At 29.8% G+C, this 18,449-nt stretch overlaps 1 protein-coding gene across 3 annotated transcripts; it reads right to left on the bottom strand.

Annotated features, from left to right (window-relative positions):
• Window positions 1–8,975: 8,975 nt before the first annotated feature.
• On the bottom strand, window positions 8,976–12,967 carry LOC131618975 (uncharacterized). Of its 3 annotated transcripts, XM_058890133.1 has the most exons (7): window positions 12,824–12,967; window positions 12,483–12,557; window positions 10,826–11,044; window positions 10,657–10,749; window positions 10,471–10,575; window positions 9,268–9,640; window positions 8,976–9,167 (listed from the first exon to the last, which is right to left on the bottom strand). In XM_058890133.1, the coding sequence occupies exons 3-7, from the start codon at window positions 10,997–10,999 to the stop codon at window positions 9,157–9,159; spliced, it is 756 nt and encodes a 251-aa protein (XP_058746116.1). In that variant the 5' UTR covers window positions 11,000–11,044; window positions 12,483–12,557; window positions 12,824–12,967; the 3' UTR covers window positions 8,976–9,156. The 3 variants fall into 3 exon arrangements, with proteins under 3 accessions (XP_058746116.1, XP_058746107.1, XP_058746111.1); XM_058890124.1 differs by lacking the exons at window positions 12,483–12,557; window positions 12,824–12,967 and adding an exon at window positions 11,167–11,249 and having other exon boundaries at window positions 10,826–10,984; XM_058890128.1 differs by lacking the exons at window positions 12,483–12,557; window positions 12,824–12,967 and adding an exon at window positions 11,167–11,249 and having other exon boundaries at window positions 10,826–10,972.
• Window positions 12,968–18,449: the final 5,482 nt, after the last annotated feature.

The following is an 18,449-nucleotide window of genomic DNA, read 5'->3' as shown; positions in this document are numbered from 1 at the left end:
TTGCTAAGGCATAAAAATCTTGTAAAAATTCTATTATATGATTCCAATCATATAATTGAATTTGTTCTAAATCTCTCATGGCTTCAGTCTGTCTCATGGTTAGTCCTACATTGGCATCTTCGCCTGTAATAATTTTGTGTATTAAATATGTAAAATTGTGAATATTATTTCCTTGAGTTACTAATTCTGCTAATTTTTCTGGAAAATTAGCTTTAAAGGCTTCCCAAGCAGCTCTAGCTATATCTCCTAGACAATTTTCAGCAATTTTAATTATTTCTTCACCTGTTGTAATGTTATAATGTTTGCTTTCATAATCTCTAATTACCAAAGAAGTCCATTGTTCAATGTATGTATCTAAAAGTTGTGGATGGATATTAGTAATATTTAACATAACTTGTTCATATCCATACAAATTAATTTCGTTGGGGTTTCTTTTTCCTAGTGTCCTTAAGTTATGGTTGTTATTAGTGTAGATAGCCACAGGCAATTTTGAAGGGTGTCCTATAGAGTAACCCATTTGAGTTGGTCTACTATTTGGAAATATAGATGTAGCAGAGTTGCTAGATTCTTCATTCACTAAATTCTTTTCTGAGTAGTTTATCTCAGAATTTACTTTTTCTACATTTTTAGTTTCTTCGAATAAATTTTTTAGACTTTGCACGTCTTCCAAATACTTTTCCATAAGGAATTTTATGTTCGTATTCATATTTGCTAATTCAATTTCTGTATTGTATTTTTCCATTAAAAGTTCATCATTCTTAATTTTTTGAAATTCTTTTAGTGTTAAGACTTTTTCAGTCTTCTTCACTAGTTTGTTTATGGGTTTCCTCATAATTTTTAAATCTTAAGGCTAAACAATCTTTGGTAGTATAAGTCACAACCTCTGTAGGTGTTAATGTTTCAGCTTCAGTTGGAATATTGTTTTTAATTTTCCATTCCTCTCCAGCTAAAAGAGAAGGAGAAATTAGTTCTGGACCTAAAAAATTAATTCCTCTTGATGTAATAGTTTTAACCATATCATCAATTTTCAGTTTAAATTTTGGTGAGACTTGTGTTGATAATTTTCCAAGAAAAATAATGTGTACCACAACATTTGATCCCTTAAAATTTTTAAATCTATTACTCTTAACTCGAATTTTAATGTATTTTAAGTCTTTAATTCCTATGGTAAAATTTGGGCATAAATAATGGATTCCACAGTTATTATTCATGTCTACTTCAATTACTCCCATAATTTGTCTATTTAATTCTGGATACCTAGTATCTAATATGGCTATTAGTACTTTGGCACCATTTTGTTTCATTACTAAATCTCTTACACCAGTTGTAATTAATCCTAAATGTACATAATTCATTTGTTTTTTATTTAATTGATTTATACTGTCATTTGTTAATAATCCAAATTCTTCAATATGACCATCTTGTAATTCTAGCATTTCTGGCCTATGTGTTCTAATTAAGCTTGAATTATTTTCAAGGAATCCAGACCTATATAGTTGGGTTGGTCTTAAGAGATTAATGTGGTCATTTGTCATAATTTCTAAGTCTTTATTAGTGTCCACAATTTGTTCTAATTGATAAGCATGTTTATTTTCTTTCCTATCTAAAAGTTTATTTAAGTAGGAAGTATTTTGAGTTTGGCTTAAAGTGGTAGTCCTAGATGAGCTAACCTCCTCATCCATTATTGTTCTAGGTCGGCCAATAAAAGGATTCATATTTTTAAATGTTTTTTAACTTCTTCTGTGTTATAAGTTAAGAAGTTTTTGGTTCTTGTACTCCTTATTTTTCTTTCAATACTTATTTGTGAAAAATTTTCAGCTAAAGAATCTATAGATACCTTTAACTCTTCTGACCCATTAATTGGAGTTTTATTGTTTACCTGCTCTTTTAAAATCATTAAAATTTGTTTATGGTAATTTATATTTTCTCTTAATAATTGTTCTAAAATTTCTAATTTATATATATATATATATATATATATATATATATATATATATATATATATATATATATATATATATATATATATATATATATACTAAATTAATATTATGCCAACTAGTTAAAACCCAACTCAAGGGCCACAACAAATTAACTAATAACAAATACTGAATGTGCAATTACAGTTCAATAATTTTAAACCTCGATTCCTTTGAAAAGAGATCAGGTTTTATTATTGATATATTTTTTCAGTGCAATAAAACTCCAAATGATAAACTAAGTGTTGATTTTTAAATTTTTTTTTATAAGCAAGATTCATTACTAAACGAGTATTAGGGGTATTCGAACCCGTTTACAAAAATCGAGAAAAGACTCGGAAAAGAAAGATTTCCCACCAAATGAAACTTAACCAAGATTTCCCACCAAATTTTGACAAAAATTATAAAAGTTACACTTGGGTAAAGAAATTTTGCCTACGCTCAACCACTTCCACAGTTTCAATTTTATATTCCATTCTAACTATTCCCAACCAGACACTTATGTCCATCCAAATCTGTCTAGAAAAGGAACAATCCATGAAGAGGTGGCACGCATCTTCGTCACCCCGCGACAAAAAACACACCGAGGCTCCAAGTTTAAAGCTCAGATCAATACGAGTTTAAGACGTGAAATTGTGATAAGTGACGATATTACATAAATTGGTATGCTACAAGTTTAAAACCACAGAAATTAGTTGACAAAAAACATTAAAAAAAGGCTACTAAGGGATGAAAATGAAAATACTTGTCAGGCCTGCACAATTATAGAAGTTTATGGATGCAAAATAAACATTCATATTTCAAACATAGAAGTCTTCAAAAGTAAAAAAGAGAGTCCCAAAATTTTAGACTTTCATGCATATTTATTTTTGTCTACTCTTGATCTTCTCTTATCTATTTATCCAATTGGTATTTCTGCTATGAGCCTATGTCATTGGTAATTAAAGGCTGAATAATGACATTTTTTTTCTTTATGAATTATAGTTGTCAGGTCAAATCAGGCAGCTGATTAGGATCTGCTTACTCATTTTAAAAACCGGACCGGTCATCGAACCGGTGAGGATACTGGGGTCACTGGTTTATCGGTCGAACCACTGGGTCACTGGTCGAACCGCACGACTAAACCGGATTAAACCGGATAACTCGGTTGAATAGACCTGTCATTATATAGGTATAAAACCGGTTGAACCAGATGATTCAGTCTCTAAAAAAATATAACTAGCTTTTAAATTTTTTAAAAATATCATATCATAAATTCACAATTTCATAACTTAAATTTAAATTTTAAAGAAAGGTATCACACATAACAAAATAGTAAAAAATTACAAAGTCTAATTACAATATAATCTAAACAAAGTCTAATTACAACATAATCTAATTGAATAGTTTATAACAAAATAACTCCAATATGTACCAAATTTAATTCAAAATAGGATCCTCCTAAAAAGAAAATCAAATAAAATTCAATATGTTTATGCTATTTAAGAAAATTTATTAGCAAAGTTAACAAATAGACAATAAAGTTTTTAATTTGTCACTAACAAAAAAAAATTATGTGAGAATGCTATTTAAGTAATACACTACTAAATATATTTAAAAAAAGTTAAAAAAAAAAGTTTTAAAAAAATGTTAAAAAAAAATTTTAAAAAAAGAGTTTAAAATAAAGTTTAAAAAAAAAACAAAAAAAATAAGCAATTAAACCGCCGGTTTTCCGGTTTTCCCGGTTTTTCCGGTTTTTACTGGTTTTCACCGGTTCCCACCGGTTTGATGGCATACCCGATCTGACTATTGAACCAGACCGGTTACCTGGCCGGTTCCCGGTTCGACCGGTCCGACCGGCCGGTCCAGTCCGGTTTTTAAAACACTGCTCATATTTTAAGGAGTCTTGCTAATCATAATGGTGATTAGGAGTAGGTTATAACAAATTTTGAGTTTATGACAAAACGGGAATGTCATAACAAAGTAATGAACTCATTTAATGTCGTTGTAGAAAGTTGACGCAAATAATGACATGAAACTGACCCAGAAACATTGACCCTAAAAATAATTTGAATAAATGGAATAGTAAAATGGAGCAATTCTTGCATGGACACGACCCTAAATCCATATTCTTAGGCACAACCAATAAGAAAGAGTCTTTTTTAAATTTATTTTAATTTTATTGGTTGTGTGTAAAACAATTTCTTAGGTATGTGTCCACCTAAGAATTTTCGTAGTAAAATGTCAATGTATGTGTCGGTGTTTATACGTGTCAGACACATGCACATCTTCAATCTAAAGTGTTAGCTTTGCATACGATTTAAGCTCATATTATACCCTTAAAAATAATTTACGTGATAAATGAAATTTTTCCTTTATGGTGAAATTCTTGGCTATTTCTATCAGATGATCCTAAATTCTTTTGTAAGCTAGTAAACTGTTTCTCCTATTTGACAATGACTGTTATGAAGGATCGCAACTATAAGAAAACATAAAAAACTTTAGAAATGCGATCTTTAGTCTGAATTCTACCTTACCACTGTATCCAAAATTTCTGAGTAAGGTACATGTTTCTTGACATTCCAAACATTTCCATCAAAAGGCATGAACACAATGAATCGAACATTACAACACAAATTTCATTGAACACAAATTGAAGGTAACAGATCAAACTACTCTCTTCTGATATATATTGACTTGCAAAGGATTTGTTGCAAAAGTAAAAAATTAGGTTACAAAGAGAGGGTCTTTATATAGAGACCAGGGAAACATAAATAGACATAACAGTTAATGATTAACTATTTCCTAGGAAAGTTTGTCTGCCCTATAGAATCTGACTTTTGGCTTTCCAAGACTGCATTTAAATTTATCCAACACAAATTTCATTGTTGTTGGATCCACGCATTACAACACAATTGACCTGGAATGCAACAGAAACATACAAACACATTCAAACGTTTCAATCAGCAATATGTGAATGCCTTTATGAGTTAGTCAACAGGGAAGCTCCTGATATGGAGGTGAATCCAATGTTGTCTATCGCAAATCACAATAAATAATGCCGCTATTTAACAGTACTATGGTTACCAAAGTGAAAAACGTGAAAAAGATAAAGAAATAAGACCAAACATATACCTTAACCAGATTATAGCCAAGATCTACAACGACATTAATTGAATCTATTACTTTGTTATGCCCTTTCTGTCTCGTCATAAAAACTGCTTACTCATTTTGGGATAGAGAACGTTCTTTTTATCTCAATGACGTTGTAGCAAAACTGTAGATTTTTTAATGTAGGATTAGGAGTAGGTCACTTATAATAAATCAATGGTGTCTTAGGGTTTGAAGGAGTTGACATAGAAAGTCGATGAATTTTTAGAAAATCCATAAATTGGGAGGTTAACTCCACAAATTGTGTCTGATAGATTCTTTTGTGTTTAGACTTTTTGAGACTTCTTTTGAGGTTTTTGATGTAATTTGTTTGTTTGTCTTTGTCTAAAACTTGGTTGATGTTTGAGACTTTATCTATGTTTGAAATTTTTGTCAATCCTTATCAAACTCATGTCTCGCATCTTTAACTAGTTTAAGTATATTGGTTATCTTTTTTTATGATTGCATCTTTATCATGCTGAGTATGTTCAAAGTTGTCATCAAAAGAAAAATTATTACCTAAAAAACAAGGTTCCACTTTCTCCGTCTTTTTTATGATGACAACACATTTCTCTCAAGGGAGGTGGTAAAAGAAACAAAGCAATATATTTTTAGAGTGATAATACGAGTGCTCTCGGGTATTCCTTACGAGTGTTCTCTTGTTAATTGTGTCATGTCCTTTATTTAAAATAAAGTGGCAAAAAACACACAATGGTAAAGTGACTGAGCAAAATTGGGGTATGACACAGTTGTAACTACCTTTAAATCTCCTAACTGCCTTTGTCGAGAATTCTAGTCAAATCCTAGTGTTGTTGAAACGTCCCTAGTTAAGTTGACCTCTAGATTTAAAAATACACAAAATCCTTAATATCTGATGGGCGCGTCGATCTCGAGTACTCAACACTTCTACACCACATTTTCACGTCGAAGTGTTGATTCGTACAAACTTTTTTGAGATTCTGAACGTATTTTAAAGAGAGAAATCTTAATATTGTAAATCTGTTCATGAAATTCTTTCAAATCAATAGTTGAAAAACAATCTCTATTGCACTGGAAGGTTTTTACCGTTATCATCACCAAACAGTCATCCTCTGCTGATGACTGTAACACCTCGATATCCGCTGCACGCATCAACCGTGTCGGCCAACCGAGCATGTTACCGGCTTAATCGATATGGTCAATTGGTAGCAGGAATTGCTATGAATATGTACTTAACCCCTAGGTACATGGTTCGATTCCTGCGGGAGGCAAAAACAATATTTCCTGGGCAGCCGATAAGCGGACCTAGGGGGGATTATTGATTAAGCCGGTAACATGCTCGGTTGGCCGACACGGTTGATGCGTGCAGCGGATATCGGGGTGTTACATTAAAAAGGCGCCTTTTAATGTAACACCCTGGATTTCCGCTTACCCCGCGGGGATTCCGGCCTACCAAGCATGTCACCAGCTTAATCAATAATCCCCCCTAGGTCCGCTTATCGGCTGCCCAGGAAATATTGTTTTTGCCTTCCGCAGGAATCGAACCATGTACCTAGGGGTTAAGTACATATTCATAGCAATTTCTGCTACCACTTGACCATATGGTCAAGTGGTAGCAGGAATTGCTATGAATATGTACTTAACCCCTAGGTACATGGTTCGATTCCTGCGGAAGGCAAAAACAATATTTCCTGGGCAGCCGATAAGCGGACCTAGGGGGGATTATTGATTAAGCTGGTGACATGCTTGGTAGGCCGGAAGCCCTGCGGGGTAAGCGGAAATCCAGGGTGTTACAATGACATATGTGGAAATCAATTTTCTTTAAATATGCAACAACAAAGCTTTCAAGTTGAGAAAATATTAACAAGTCTATTTTCTACTTAAAACAGTGGAAACAAATTATTTCCGACAAGATCTAAATATATAAAGTCAGACAAAAGGCATCTTGACTATGGGACATGACTGCTGCAAGTGTGTGCAATAAGTTTTTAACATAGACGTCTTGTGTATTTTTTATATTGTGTGTGGGAAGATTACATGCAATCATATTAGTAGATATGCTGTAAATATGTGTTAGCTAACATTTTTCTTCAACATACTAGATTTCAAAAGGAAACAACAATTTTAATCATTTCAATTAATTATAGTTGAGTATGTGCTAAATAATTAATTAATATGTATAATCCAACAAGAATACTTTCTGAGACATAGATCAATGCAAAGGTGGTGTTGTTTGTTTCTCTTTTATTGGCAGAAAGCACATACAATAATTGTTGATGAATAAATACAGTACCGCCCAACAGGGGATTTGGCTAGGAGTTGTATCATGCATCCAAAGTAGTAGAGATGGGGTTGGTCTTATTTTGTAAAATGCTTTGAAGCTGTTATAGGATGACTTGTAATTGTAATTTCTTATGACATCACTTATACCTTTATTTAATTAAAGATTTTAGCTTTGGCCTTTAAAAAGAACAGCACCGCCCAACATATTATCAGGTTTAAAACAAGACGTTAATTACGTAAAAGAAACCTTATGCATGATATTAAAATATTTTTGTGGCTAGTAAAATTTGTTGGAATGCTTGGATAATATTTTTCAAATTTCACATGGTTTTTCGCAAAAATTTCTGAAAATTTCAATTCCACGGGAAATTATGTTTTATTAGTTATTAAATTAATTAACAACGAAAATTACTTACCTGCAGATATATTTTCACATAAAATTTTCAAATAAAATAAATATTTTTTATAAGAAAACCGAATAAAGTAACAACAAAGTTATGAGTCACACAAATCTCATCTTAAACTTACTACGACCATTTATAAGAACTAAGATCTAACATTAGAAAGCATGTACCTACCATTAAAATTCTATGATACTAATCTTCACTAGTCATGCTTCCATATATCCATACAAATTCTCAACATTCATATCCAACCACTAAATAGAATACGAAGTTAACATCAACAGCACAAAACTAATAAAACATCAACAAAATTACTATTTACACAAATATCACCTTAAACCTACTTCATTTATTTCAAGATGCATGAGAGAGAAAAAAAAGATTCACTTATAATCTCCACCATTTATTTTAAAATCCAATGGTTCAGATTCATTCTCACATTCTCATATAAATATGTCATTCTCATATGATATGCCCTATATATATATATATATATATATATATATATATATATATATATATATATATATATATAGTTGCACCTCTATTTTCTCATTGTAATTGTAATTGTATATTTGCTTTTATAACTATTTTGTTTATTATGAGGTGAATAATAAATACAACACTTTCTTGAACTGAAATAAAAAATTGTTTTGCTTTTATGTATTTTTTTTTAAATTAAAAAGTATCACTACAAGAAATTTGACTTTTTGTGACGGCCAAAAAGCGTAGGTATATGTCTATTACCCGTAGGTATAGCTCGAAATACTTTTACCTACGGAACTTTTTTTCGTGACATTTAATTAGCTGTACCTACGGATATTTTCTGTCACCATAGGCTATAGTTACGGAAATCTTCCGTTACATAGGATATAGTTACGGATTTTATACCGATGGTATAAATATTTACTTATACCTATGACTTTTGCTGTGTGTATATACCTAACTGAAAAGCTTATTTTCCATCCCACATTCTAAAGATCAGTGACTTGATAGTGATTTTTTTTTCATTTTAGAATTTTTCTTATACCCACATTTAATCCCCATTAACATACTTCAATGTCAATTTTTTTTATTCATTATACTAATGAAATTAGAGAATAAATAATTAAATAAATACATTTAAGAAATAAATTTTAATAAAAGTGTCAAACATTATATATATAGAGAGAGAAAAAATTAACTCAAAGTCTTACAAACTTAATATTAATAATAGTTGTATCTTGTCAATTTAAAGTACTAGAGAATTATACTAATAACAAAAAAGATAATTCTATAGTCATAAAATAAGCATACAAGTTCGAAACAAACAAAAAATTGTGTCCACTTCATAGCCTTTGACTTTCATCTTCAAGTGTTTATCAAGTCTCCCATTATAACTTTTAATCCTCACCTACAAGAAATTAAAAAGAAAAGATGAATAACAAAACAATTCAACATAGATAGAATGACTCCTAAAAATACTAATAACTCTAGTGAGAAATACTTTATACCATTTTCATGATCTTCATTATTGTCTTGACTTGGAGAGTTCAAATGGTTATGAGCACTAGAAGCATCAGGAAACTGGCTAGCTGCTTGTATGATGTCATTCACATCTTGTCCAGAAAATTTATTTTGAATTAAGGTAATGACATTTGCTAACAAACCCTCCATATGCTTAACTCTATCACGTAACTCTTCATTTTCAGACACATAAACCTTTGATTTTTTAGATTTAGGAAACTTGCCCATACACCGCACACGTCCCTTCTTTGCAGCTCCTTGTACTTTAGAAAATGTATCATCCTTCCAAGGCATAGAACCTTGCATATTTTGGGTTGATTGAGATGGCCCAACCTCATTATTATACTTGTTTAGATCTTCCTGAAATGTGAAAATTTTGTGTCATGTTGATTGCTACTCAATGGACTTACAATATTATTGTATTTTCAATGACGAAAATTATGCCAAAATTATAAAATAATCGGACCATAAACATAACCAAGTATAATTTATACATCAGATGTACTAGTAATTGACTATCAGAGGTCATTATAAGATAAATAGAAAACAAATAGCAGCCACTTTCTATAATACAGTAAGGTTAGTAGGTGACGATTTTTCATTCAATAGTAATCAATATGTTTGAAAGAAAGAATTGTTATAATAGTAAAAAGTGGAAGGTAATGGTTTTTGTTCAATGGTAATCAATTATATAGACCTCTAACAATAGGATTAACATCATAGCATAACCCTTTTAAAGAAACTATTCGATATGAGAATAAATGCCAAAAGAACATGTGCCACCAATCACACATATGCTTACTTTTGTCCTATTTTTTTATACCAGCCATCTTGTTAATTTTCCCGCGAGCACGCGCACACACACAATATTTTACTATGAAACTTAAGAACACTAGTGCTGTATTTATGTTAACTTACAGCATCAATACATTATGCAGAATGGAAAGTCTTTATACAAAATATAAATATCATTCTTTACATAATTTCTTTCATTTTCAAGTGACAGAGATTCTTCAAAGAATCAGACATTTACAATTCCTATCATGCTAACTTGGTAGCCTTTTCAATTTCAGAGAAGCAAAACTCAATATTAATCATGCTAACTAAGTTTTATAGAAACAAAACTAATTTTCAATCAGCAAATCTAAGTTTCAATCATGCTAAGTCAATTTCAAAGAAGCAAAACTTACAATCAATTTTGCAGCTTTTTCATTGACAATTGATCCATCTTTACGAGTTCGAGTTTCGACATAAATCTCTTGACGATTAGGTAACACTCCTTTGCTCTTTTTCATCTAAAACCACACATACCAGGTATATGTTATTTTTTCTAATTACAGTTCACCCCATGAAATGTACAACAAAAATAAACAAACCTTTTCATCAATAAATTTTGGGAGACTTTTTGTACCCATGCAATGGACATCTTCAAACTTGGCACGATTTTGCTTATTAATTTTACTTATTTTCTGCAATTTATATAAAATATATTATATATAGTCAAAATAATAAACATTTTAATGTCTTATAATATGGATAACTTACTTGTCCATCATCGGAGAACCAATAATGAACCAACTCACGATATTGATCTTTGTCAACCCTACTATCAGGTATTGTTGATGCAACTTCTTCTTCTGTTTTACTCGGATCATATGCCATTGCCTTTAGATCACCCTTCCACTGCCTCCACTTCTCATTCAACTCAGATTTTATCATTTCTCGTGTTAGTTCATTTATTGGAGGAACAAACTCAAATTTGCTCTACACAATGAGATGTTAAGTAAAAAAATATAAGTTATATTAAATGTATAATCATAATATATAACTCTACTACTTCCACTGCCTACACAAAATTAATTTCAATCTATAATAATAGCAAATACCTCTACTACTTTTAGCATATCATTCACATATTCTTCAGGCATTTTTTTCCAGTTTTTGATATTGATGGGAGCATATTGATGCCTTCTAAGTGTCCAAGTTACTTTTTAAAACATAAATAAACTTAGTAGACTTAAAAGAGTTAGAAGAGTCCAAACCATTATTTGTACAGGTTCCTTATAGTATTTGAAATTTTCAAATAAAGAGTACCAGTGCAAGTTAAATCTTGAAACATGAATAATTGATGGTGAATCCTTATAGTTATATTAGAATGAACTTATAGATACACAATTTGGAGTAAGTAAAAACATATTTTATATACTATAAGTATAATATAATTTTATTCCATTATTTTTTCATCACTTTTTTTTGCATCAATTTGTTCCAATATACTTGAATCCTGATAAAATACTGATTCAACTCATCATTGTTATGACTTTTATATCAAAACTCTCAAATTGTAGTTTTTTAGTTAGTAAAAATGTATCATTTGAAACTTTTGCTCTGATTATATTTTGTTGTACATTTTACAAGCTAAATAAAATGAACAAGAAATCCCCTTAAAAAATAAGAAGTTGAGTTTGAAGTCAAATTCTTTGGGTTTAATGAAATAATAAATTTTTCTATAAAGAAACACAAAATCATTACATTAGAGAAAGTGCAAAACTTGTTTTAATATCTTTTGAGATTGAGTACCCAACAAATAGAAGATTTCTAGAAAGCACTTAGTTATTTATTACCACTGTTATAACCGTTATTTTTCTCAATGCAGGAATTGGCAGAAAAATATCCCCTTGCAAAATGTAAAACTAACTAAGTAGTTAAAGATTTTTAATTTAAGCTCTAGCTTAAGATAAATTGTTTTGAAGAAGTTAAGTTAAAACAATTTCAAATAAACAAAAATAATCATAAAGCATTCTACCTAACCCATCATTCTAATTAGATGTTTAATTAAATTTAATAGCACATTAACATACAGAACATAAACATCTTACAACCCACTCATTCATTCATATGATTTCTCAAACTCCACATGCCTTTGTTCTCAAACTTACAACAAAAACTTAGTCATTTCATATAATGTGATTCTTCAATGGAAGTATTGTATCAAACAAAAAAACAACACGCCAGATGATGTAATCTGTCAATCAAACTTTACAAAATTTCTATCAAACACCCTTATTATTAACCCCAAATAAAGTTGTTTCTAACAGTAGAGGTGTGCAATGTAGGCAATGTTGCAAAACTCGATCCAATCAATTTATATAGCTATCAAAAAATAATGACCTACACAAATGCAATGAAAAGTTTAAAGTACCTGATTATATCGATGTAGGCGATGCCGTAGAACTCAAATGTTATCAAAAACTTAGCCTACTAACTGTTTGACAAGCTGAAATCACAAATCAAACATGGATGACGTTAACACACAAACAATCAAAGAAAAACCCCAAAATAAAAAACCATCCAATAGAACACAAACTCATTCTTATGAAATTTATACAATTGTTTTTAACAAATTACAAGAAAAATACAAAAAAGTGTGATTCGTGAGAGAGAAAAGGAAAGCAAAGAAACGATTAATTCAAAACCCTAAATTGATGACCACTAAACTAAACATAGAAATTAAGAATTGAAAGAAGGAAAGAAAACATATACCGTTATGAGAAGTGAAGAGATGGATTTGCTGGAAAGCGTATATTCTTACTGTATGGCGGCCGATAGAAAGAAGAAGAAAGGGGGTCATGAGATGTCGGTAGCTGATAAAAAGAAAGAAGATGAAGCGCTATTGAGGTTCAGGAAAATTTTAGGTTTAGGAAAAGTTTTAGGTTTGGGCGGTTTATGAAAATAATTTATTCATTTTCGCGCCATTCATAATTTACTTTTATTTTATTTTTTTCAGCAATTTTTTTTTTAAATATTATCGTGGTTAATACAGGGGTATAGACAGCCTATACCTACAGTTGATTTGGCTGTCACTAAAAAGCTCTGTAGGTAAATGTCAATTTTTTTGTAGTGTATTTTTTAATAAAAAATTATGGAAAAATTATTTTTTGGGTTGTCTCTTTTTTAAAATAGCCCCTTTCTTTGTCACACAAACTAATACAATATTTTAAAAAATTAAGTTAATTTATTTAATTAATCATGATAATTGAGTTGCACAATTTATTATTTACTTTTCTTTCGTTCTTATGTAATCTAATTTTTAATGAGTTAATTTATATAAGAGTTTGTACAATGTGTCGCCACATGAGAAAATATATTATTTTATATTTTTTTCACATATCTACCATAACATGAAATGAATTATAAAAGAAAAATTCACCCATAAAAAACATCATTTCTCTATAGGAAGCCGACATAGTCATAATCATAGCTTTCACTCAAATTGTGGTTTAGTGACTAGAGAGAGAGTAATAATAGTTTAATAAAAAAAATGAGAGACTAAACTTATTATTTAGAAAGCATAAATGTAATTAAATAAAAAATATACACTGCAAGATTTTTCTTTATATAATATCTAAATTTTCACTAATTTACTTCTTATTCATGCGATTTAATTTCTCCCACACAACAAAATTTAGATTTTTTCTTTACCCACCTCCCTATGGGGGTCACCACCAGCGAAAACTCCATTTTACCCCGCTTCGGAAATGCATTTCCGAAATATTTTTTTTTTCTAAATTTTTCCAGACTTCGGAAGTGCATTTCCGAAAAAATCTCTAAAATTGGGATTTTGACTAATTCGGAGATGCATCTCCGAAACAACAAAAAAAAATCCCAAAAATTAATTTTAGGATATTAATTAATTCAATTATCATAAATTTGATATAATTTATGAGTAATGAATAATAATAATTATATATTTTGATATAATTTATGAGTTATGAATAATAATTATTATATATTTCTATTTTGATTCATATTTTAAAATTTAAAATAATTTTAATTAAAATAATTAAAATAATTTCACTTACAAAATGAGTTATAATTTTTTATTTATATATTTATATATTTATAATAATTATTATATATTTATATATTTACAAAAATAATTAAAAAAAAATGAGTGTTTTAATTTATATATTTATATATTTATATAATAATTATAATAATTATTATATATTTATAAAAATTATTATATATTTATATAATAATTATTATATATTAATTATAAATATATTTATACATTTATATAATGATTATAAAAATTAAAACAATGAGTGTTTTAATTTATAATATATATATTATATTTATATTTATATATTATATATTATATTTAATTTTAAATAATTCAAAATTTACTTATGAAATTAAGATGTTTTTGATTTATATAAGTTAGGAAAATAATTTTTTACTTTAAAATTGTTTAGGAAATTTTATACCTATTATTGTATTGATTCACCTTGATTTTATACCTATTAATTGTATTGATTCACCTTGATTTTAATTTTTTAATAATTAGTGAATTCTTTCGGAAGTGTATATCCGAAACATTCCAAGACCAATTTGGTCTTGGAATATTTCGGAAGTGTATATCCGAAGACACCCCCTCCTAAAAAAAATTCGGAAGTGTATATCCGAAGACACCCCCTCCCAAAAAAAATTCGGAAGTGTATATCCGAAGACACCCCCTCCCAAAAAAAGGTGTTTTCGGAAATGCATTTCCGAAAATCCAAAAGGGGGTGTTTTCGGAAATGCTCTCCGAAAACACCTTTTTTTCGTATTTTCGGAAGTGGATTTCCGAAATAAGACAAATTTTGAAAAAAAAATAAGGGTTTCGAAAATGCATTTCCGAAGTGAGGGTATTTTGTGTTTTTCACCAGAGGTGACCAAGAAAAGAGGGAGGTGGGTAAAGAAATTTCCAAAATTTATATGAATCAAATATAAGGAGTCTAAAAAAATCTATCATCTATTAAATATAATTTTCTCATTAGAAAAAAAAATCTATCATTGACATATATATAATTTTCTCATTAAAAACTAAAAGAAAGTTGGTCTTCGTAAATTAGAGTGTTTTTATTTTTAGTCTCTAATTTAAATATTTTTTAAAAATAGTTTCTGAATGTTAAATTTTGTTTTGTTTTAGTCCTTCAAATTAAAATTTGCAGAAACATCGGTAGGAAACAAACAAATTTTAAATCTGCGGGAAAATTCGGAGGAAACCTGCAGAATTTTCTACGGAGTTTAAATTTAAAGAAAAAATCAGAAAACTTTAACATTCAGCAACTATTTTCAAAAAAAATTAAATTCAAAACTAAAAACAAAAATACGATAATTTATAAGGAGCATCATACTACATAAGCCTATTATTATTTTCTCTCTAAACAAACACTCTTACCACGAATTTGCTATAAATGTTATTATCATATAAAATATTAATAAACTATGGGCATATATAATATATTTAATTAAACAAATATAACATAATAATTAACTAATACTTTTAAAAATATGTAACATAATGTTAAGATTGACTTTTATAACTTTAAAACTAATTTAAATTTATAATTCAAATATTTTAAAACCAAAAAACCAAAAAAAATAAAAATAAAAGCAAAAACATAAAAACAAAAAGTAATGCTACCATGATTACAAATTAGAATTTTAAAATTGGCTAAAATTAGCATAGAGACGCCAATTTAGTCTGCTATCGCACAGGTAAAAAAACAAGCTTATAAGGGCGGTATTTGAAAGGACTCAGGAATTAATTTAACCAACCAAATGAAACAAGGGATTTAAGGTTTCGATTATGATTATGATTTGTTGTACCCTAATTTTTGACCATGAGATCCCACACCATTTTGTGCATAGCATAGCATGGTCATCATCATCATTATCAGCATCATCATTATTATTTATGTTTCATTTACTAACAAAAATATACAAAGAGAAATTGTGTTTTGCTTGTTGCTTGTTTCCTAAGGCACGTGATTAATCAGAGAGTTCAGGCAAGATTAGGATTTTGAAATCCACAAAGGAGTTCAAGCTTTCTCATATGCTCAAATGATTTCCCCCATCAAAATCAAAGTACAAGAATGGCTCAACCCAAAAATCAACAACTTCCAAATTCATCTGGTGCACAAATTAGGGTTTTGACCTAACTCATCTAGAGAGTTGACTTTTAATCAGGACATAGCTCCATGGCTCAAACTATAATTCAAGGGTATCCAAATCAACATTTCAATCCACTCACATCATCTATTTGAAGAGGAGAGTATGATTCAATTGGAATCCACAAATTGCAGTTCATTTGGAAAAAGCCAACCGTGTAGGTCAATCTTTGACTTTTCAGAAAATTGGTCAACTATGGACTTTTGTAGGTCAAAATCATCAACATAAGATTATTAAAGTCATTTGATCAATAAAAATCAAGAAAATCAATCAAGAATCAAAAAGTCAACAAAAATCAAAATTAGGGTTTTAAGTGTTTTTGACCTCATTTTGGGAACTTCAAAATTCACCTACAAACTAAAAAATATCCCAACGTGAAGGTTGTAGATTTTGATCAAAAAAACAAGTTTGTAACTTATAACATTTATTCACAAAGTGATTAATTTGAGAGATATTGGATCAAGAAGTTTATGTCAAAATAACTTAGAAAATTTTTAAGTGTTTTAACATGGATTTCTTCCAACTTTGTGGTCATTTTTCACCATGATCCAAAATGAGTTTGAGAAAACTTTTAGCAAGTGGATTGAAGTATGTAGCAACGGCTTTCCAAAGAGACCATTAGCATGATTTTTCATCACTTGAGTAATGAGTTATGAATTTGTCAATAAGGCTCCATGATACTTGAATTCATGTCATGAACATGAAGAAGTTATGAACCAAAACCATTTCAAATGAAAAGATTCCTTTCTTGCAGCTCCTATTACTTTTTCAAGACACAAAACTCAGATGATTTCACTTGCTTTTGAGCTATGATTCATGTGTTTTATGCATTATCCAAAGTTTCATTCCATTTCAAACATAAAGCCATGACTTCCATTCTTGAAAAGTGACTTTAATCACAAAGTCCACTCTCCTTGAGCTCTCAACTTGTTACTTCTGCATACACTCCATCAAGAAATCAGGCCAAACATGTTTAAAGAAACTAACAACTCCAAGCATGCTTGTACTTTCCCTTGGAACCATGGATTTCTCATTTCTTCATGAATAAGCAAAGTAGTATAACTTTCACATGTGAAGTCCAAATGCTGAGATTCCTTCACCCACAAATCCTAATTTATGTCTATAAATAGAGATCGAGGCTCATGAAATCAAATACACAACAACTCTCAATCTCACCTCTCACTTGAAATTTTGATTTCCAAGCATTTGTTGTGTTAAACCACTTTCAAAGTAGCTTCCATACATCATATAGAAGTTGTTCATCACCTCCACCACCCTCCCAAACGCCTCTAACCAAAAATCACCATTGAAGCTCCATTAAAGACTTATTTGAAACATTAACCTTCAAACTTTCACAAAATCACACATTGACCAAACTAATCATCCAAACACCTTCTATATACCATATAGAGACTATCTAAGTCATCAAACAACTTCTGTAATACCTAAAATCCAAATCTCCATTTCAAATTCCTTGTTTTGTAGGTACCATCGGGTTCTGAGTTCCAGAGGTGCTGAGGTTCAAGTGAGCATTCATTTAGCTTCCCTAAGGCACACATAAGCTATCCAGATCCATAAGTAAGTTCTATAACACCTCTAACACAGAATACAAACTCCATTTTCAGAGGTAACAAGCTCAGACTCGAGCTCATTCATTTAAGCATCAATTTTTGCATTTCTTAACACCATTCTACTCAGCATAATGTAGGGATTAATAGCCCTAAGGTTTTAGGGATTGATTGTTCAAATTAAGCATTTAATTTTAAAAGTTAGAATTAGGGTTCATATGGTTTTGAGTAAAATTCTTGAGTCTCAGTATGAATTAATTCATGATAGAGATATGGTTGGGCTCATGTTTCAATGCTGATCATTTTTCACTTTTGTTTCACTAAAATTGGTTAAGATTTGAGTAAATTTGAAATCCATCTATGAGTTGATGTTGTTCAATGAGGAAGATGAAGTTGATGGGCTTTTAAATTTGAATTCTTGAACATGTTTTATAATATAATGATTGGTTTATGTGTTACTAATAACTATATCGTGTAGCTGAGTTGGTTTGAGTGAGTGTTTAAGGCGTGTGCACAAGGGCGTGGGTTCGATCCACCCCTTTTGCACTTTTACAATTTATTTTCATTTTTAGCCATTCAGAATTAAGTTTCACATATTATTT

This window comes from Vicia villosa, linkage group LG1, assembly GCF_029867415.1.
Source record: "Vicia villosa cultivar HV-30 ecotype Madison, WI linkage group LG1, Vvil1.0, whole genome shotgun sequence".
NCBI classification, from domain to species: domain Eukaryota; kingdom Viridiplantae; phylum Streptophyta; class Magnoliopsida; order Fabales; family Fabaceae; genus Vicia; species Vicia villosa.
The sequence above is the reverse complement of the archived record's forward strand: the minus strand, read 5'-3'. Positions and strand labels throughout refer to the sequence as shown.

Coding starts and splice junctions, on each gene's coding strand:
- LOC131618975 (XM_058890124.1), bottom strand. CDS start 11,208: ATGCCTGAAGAATATGTGAATGATATGCTAAAAGTAGTAGAG. Junction 10,750..10,825: donor GGTTCTCCGATGATGGACAA/GTAAGTTATCCA, acceptor TATAAATTGCAG/AAAATAAGTAAAATTAATAA. Junction 10,576..10,656: donor CAAAATTTATTGATGAAAAG/GTTTGTTTATTT, acceptor GTGTGGTTTTAG/ATGAAAAAGAGCAAAGGAGT.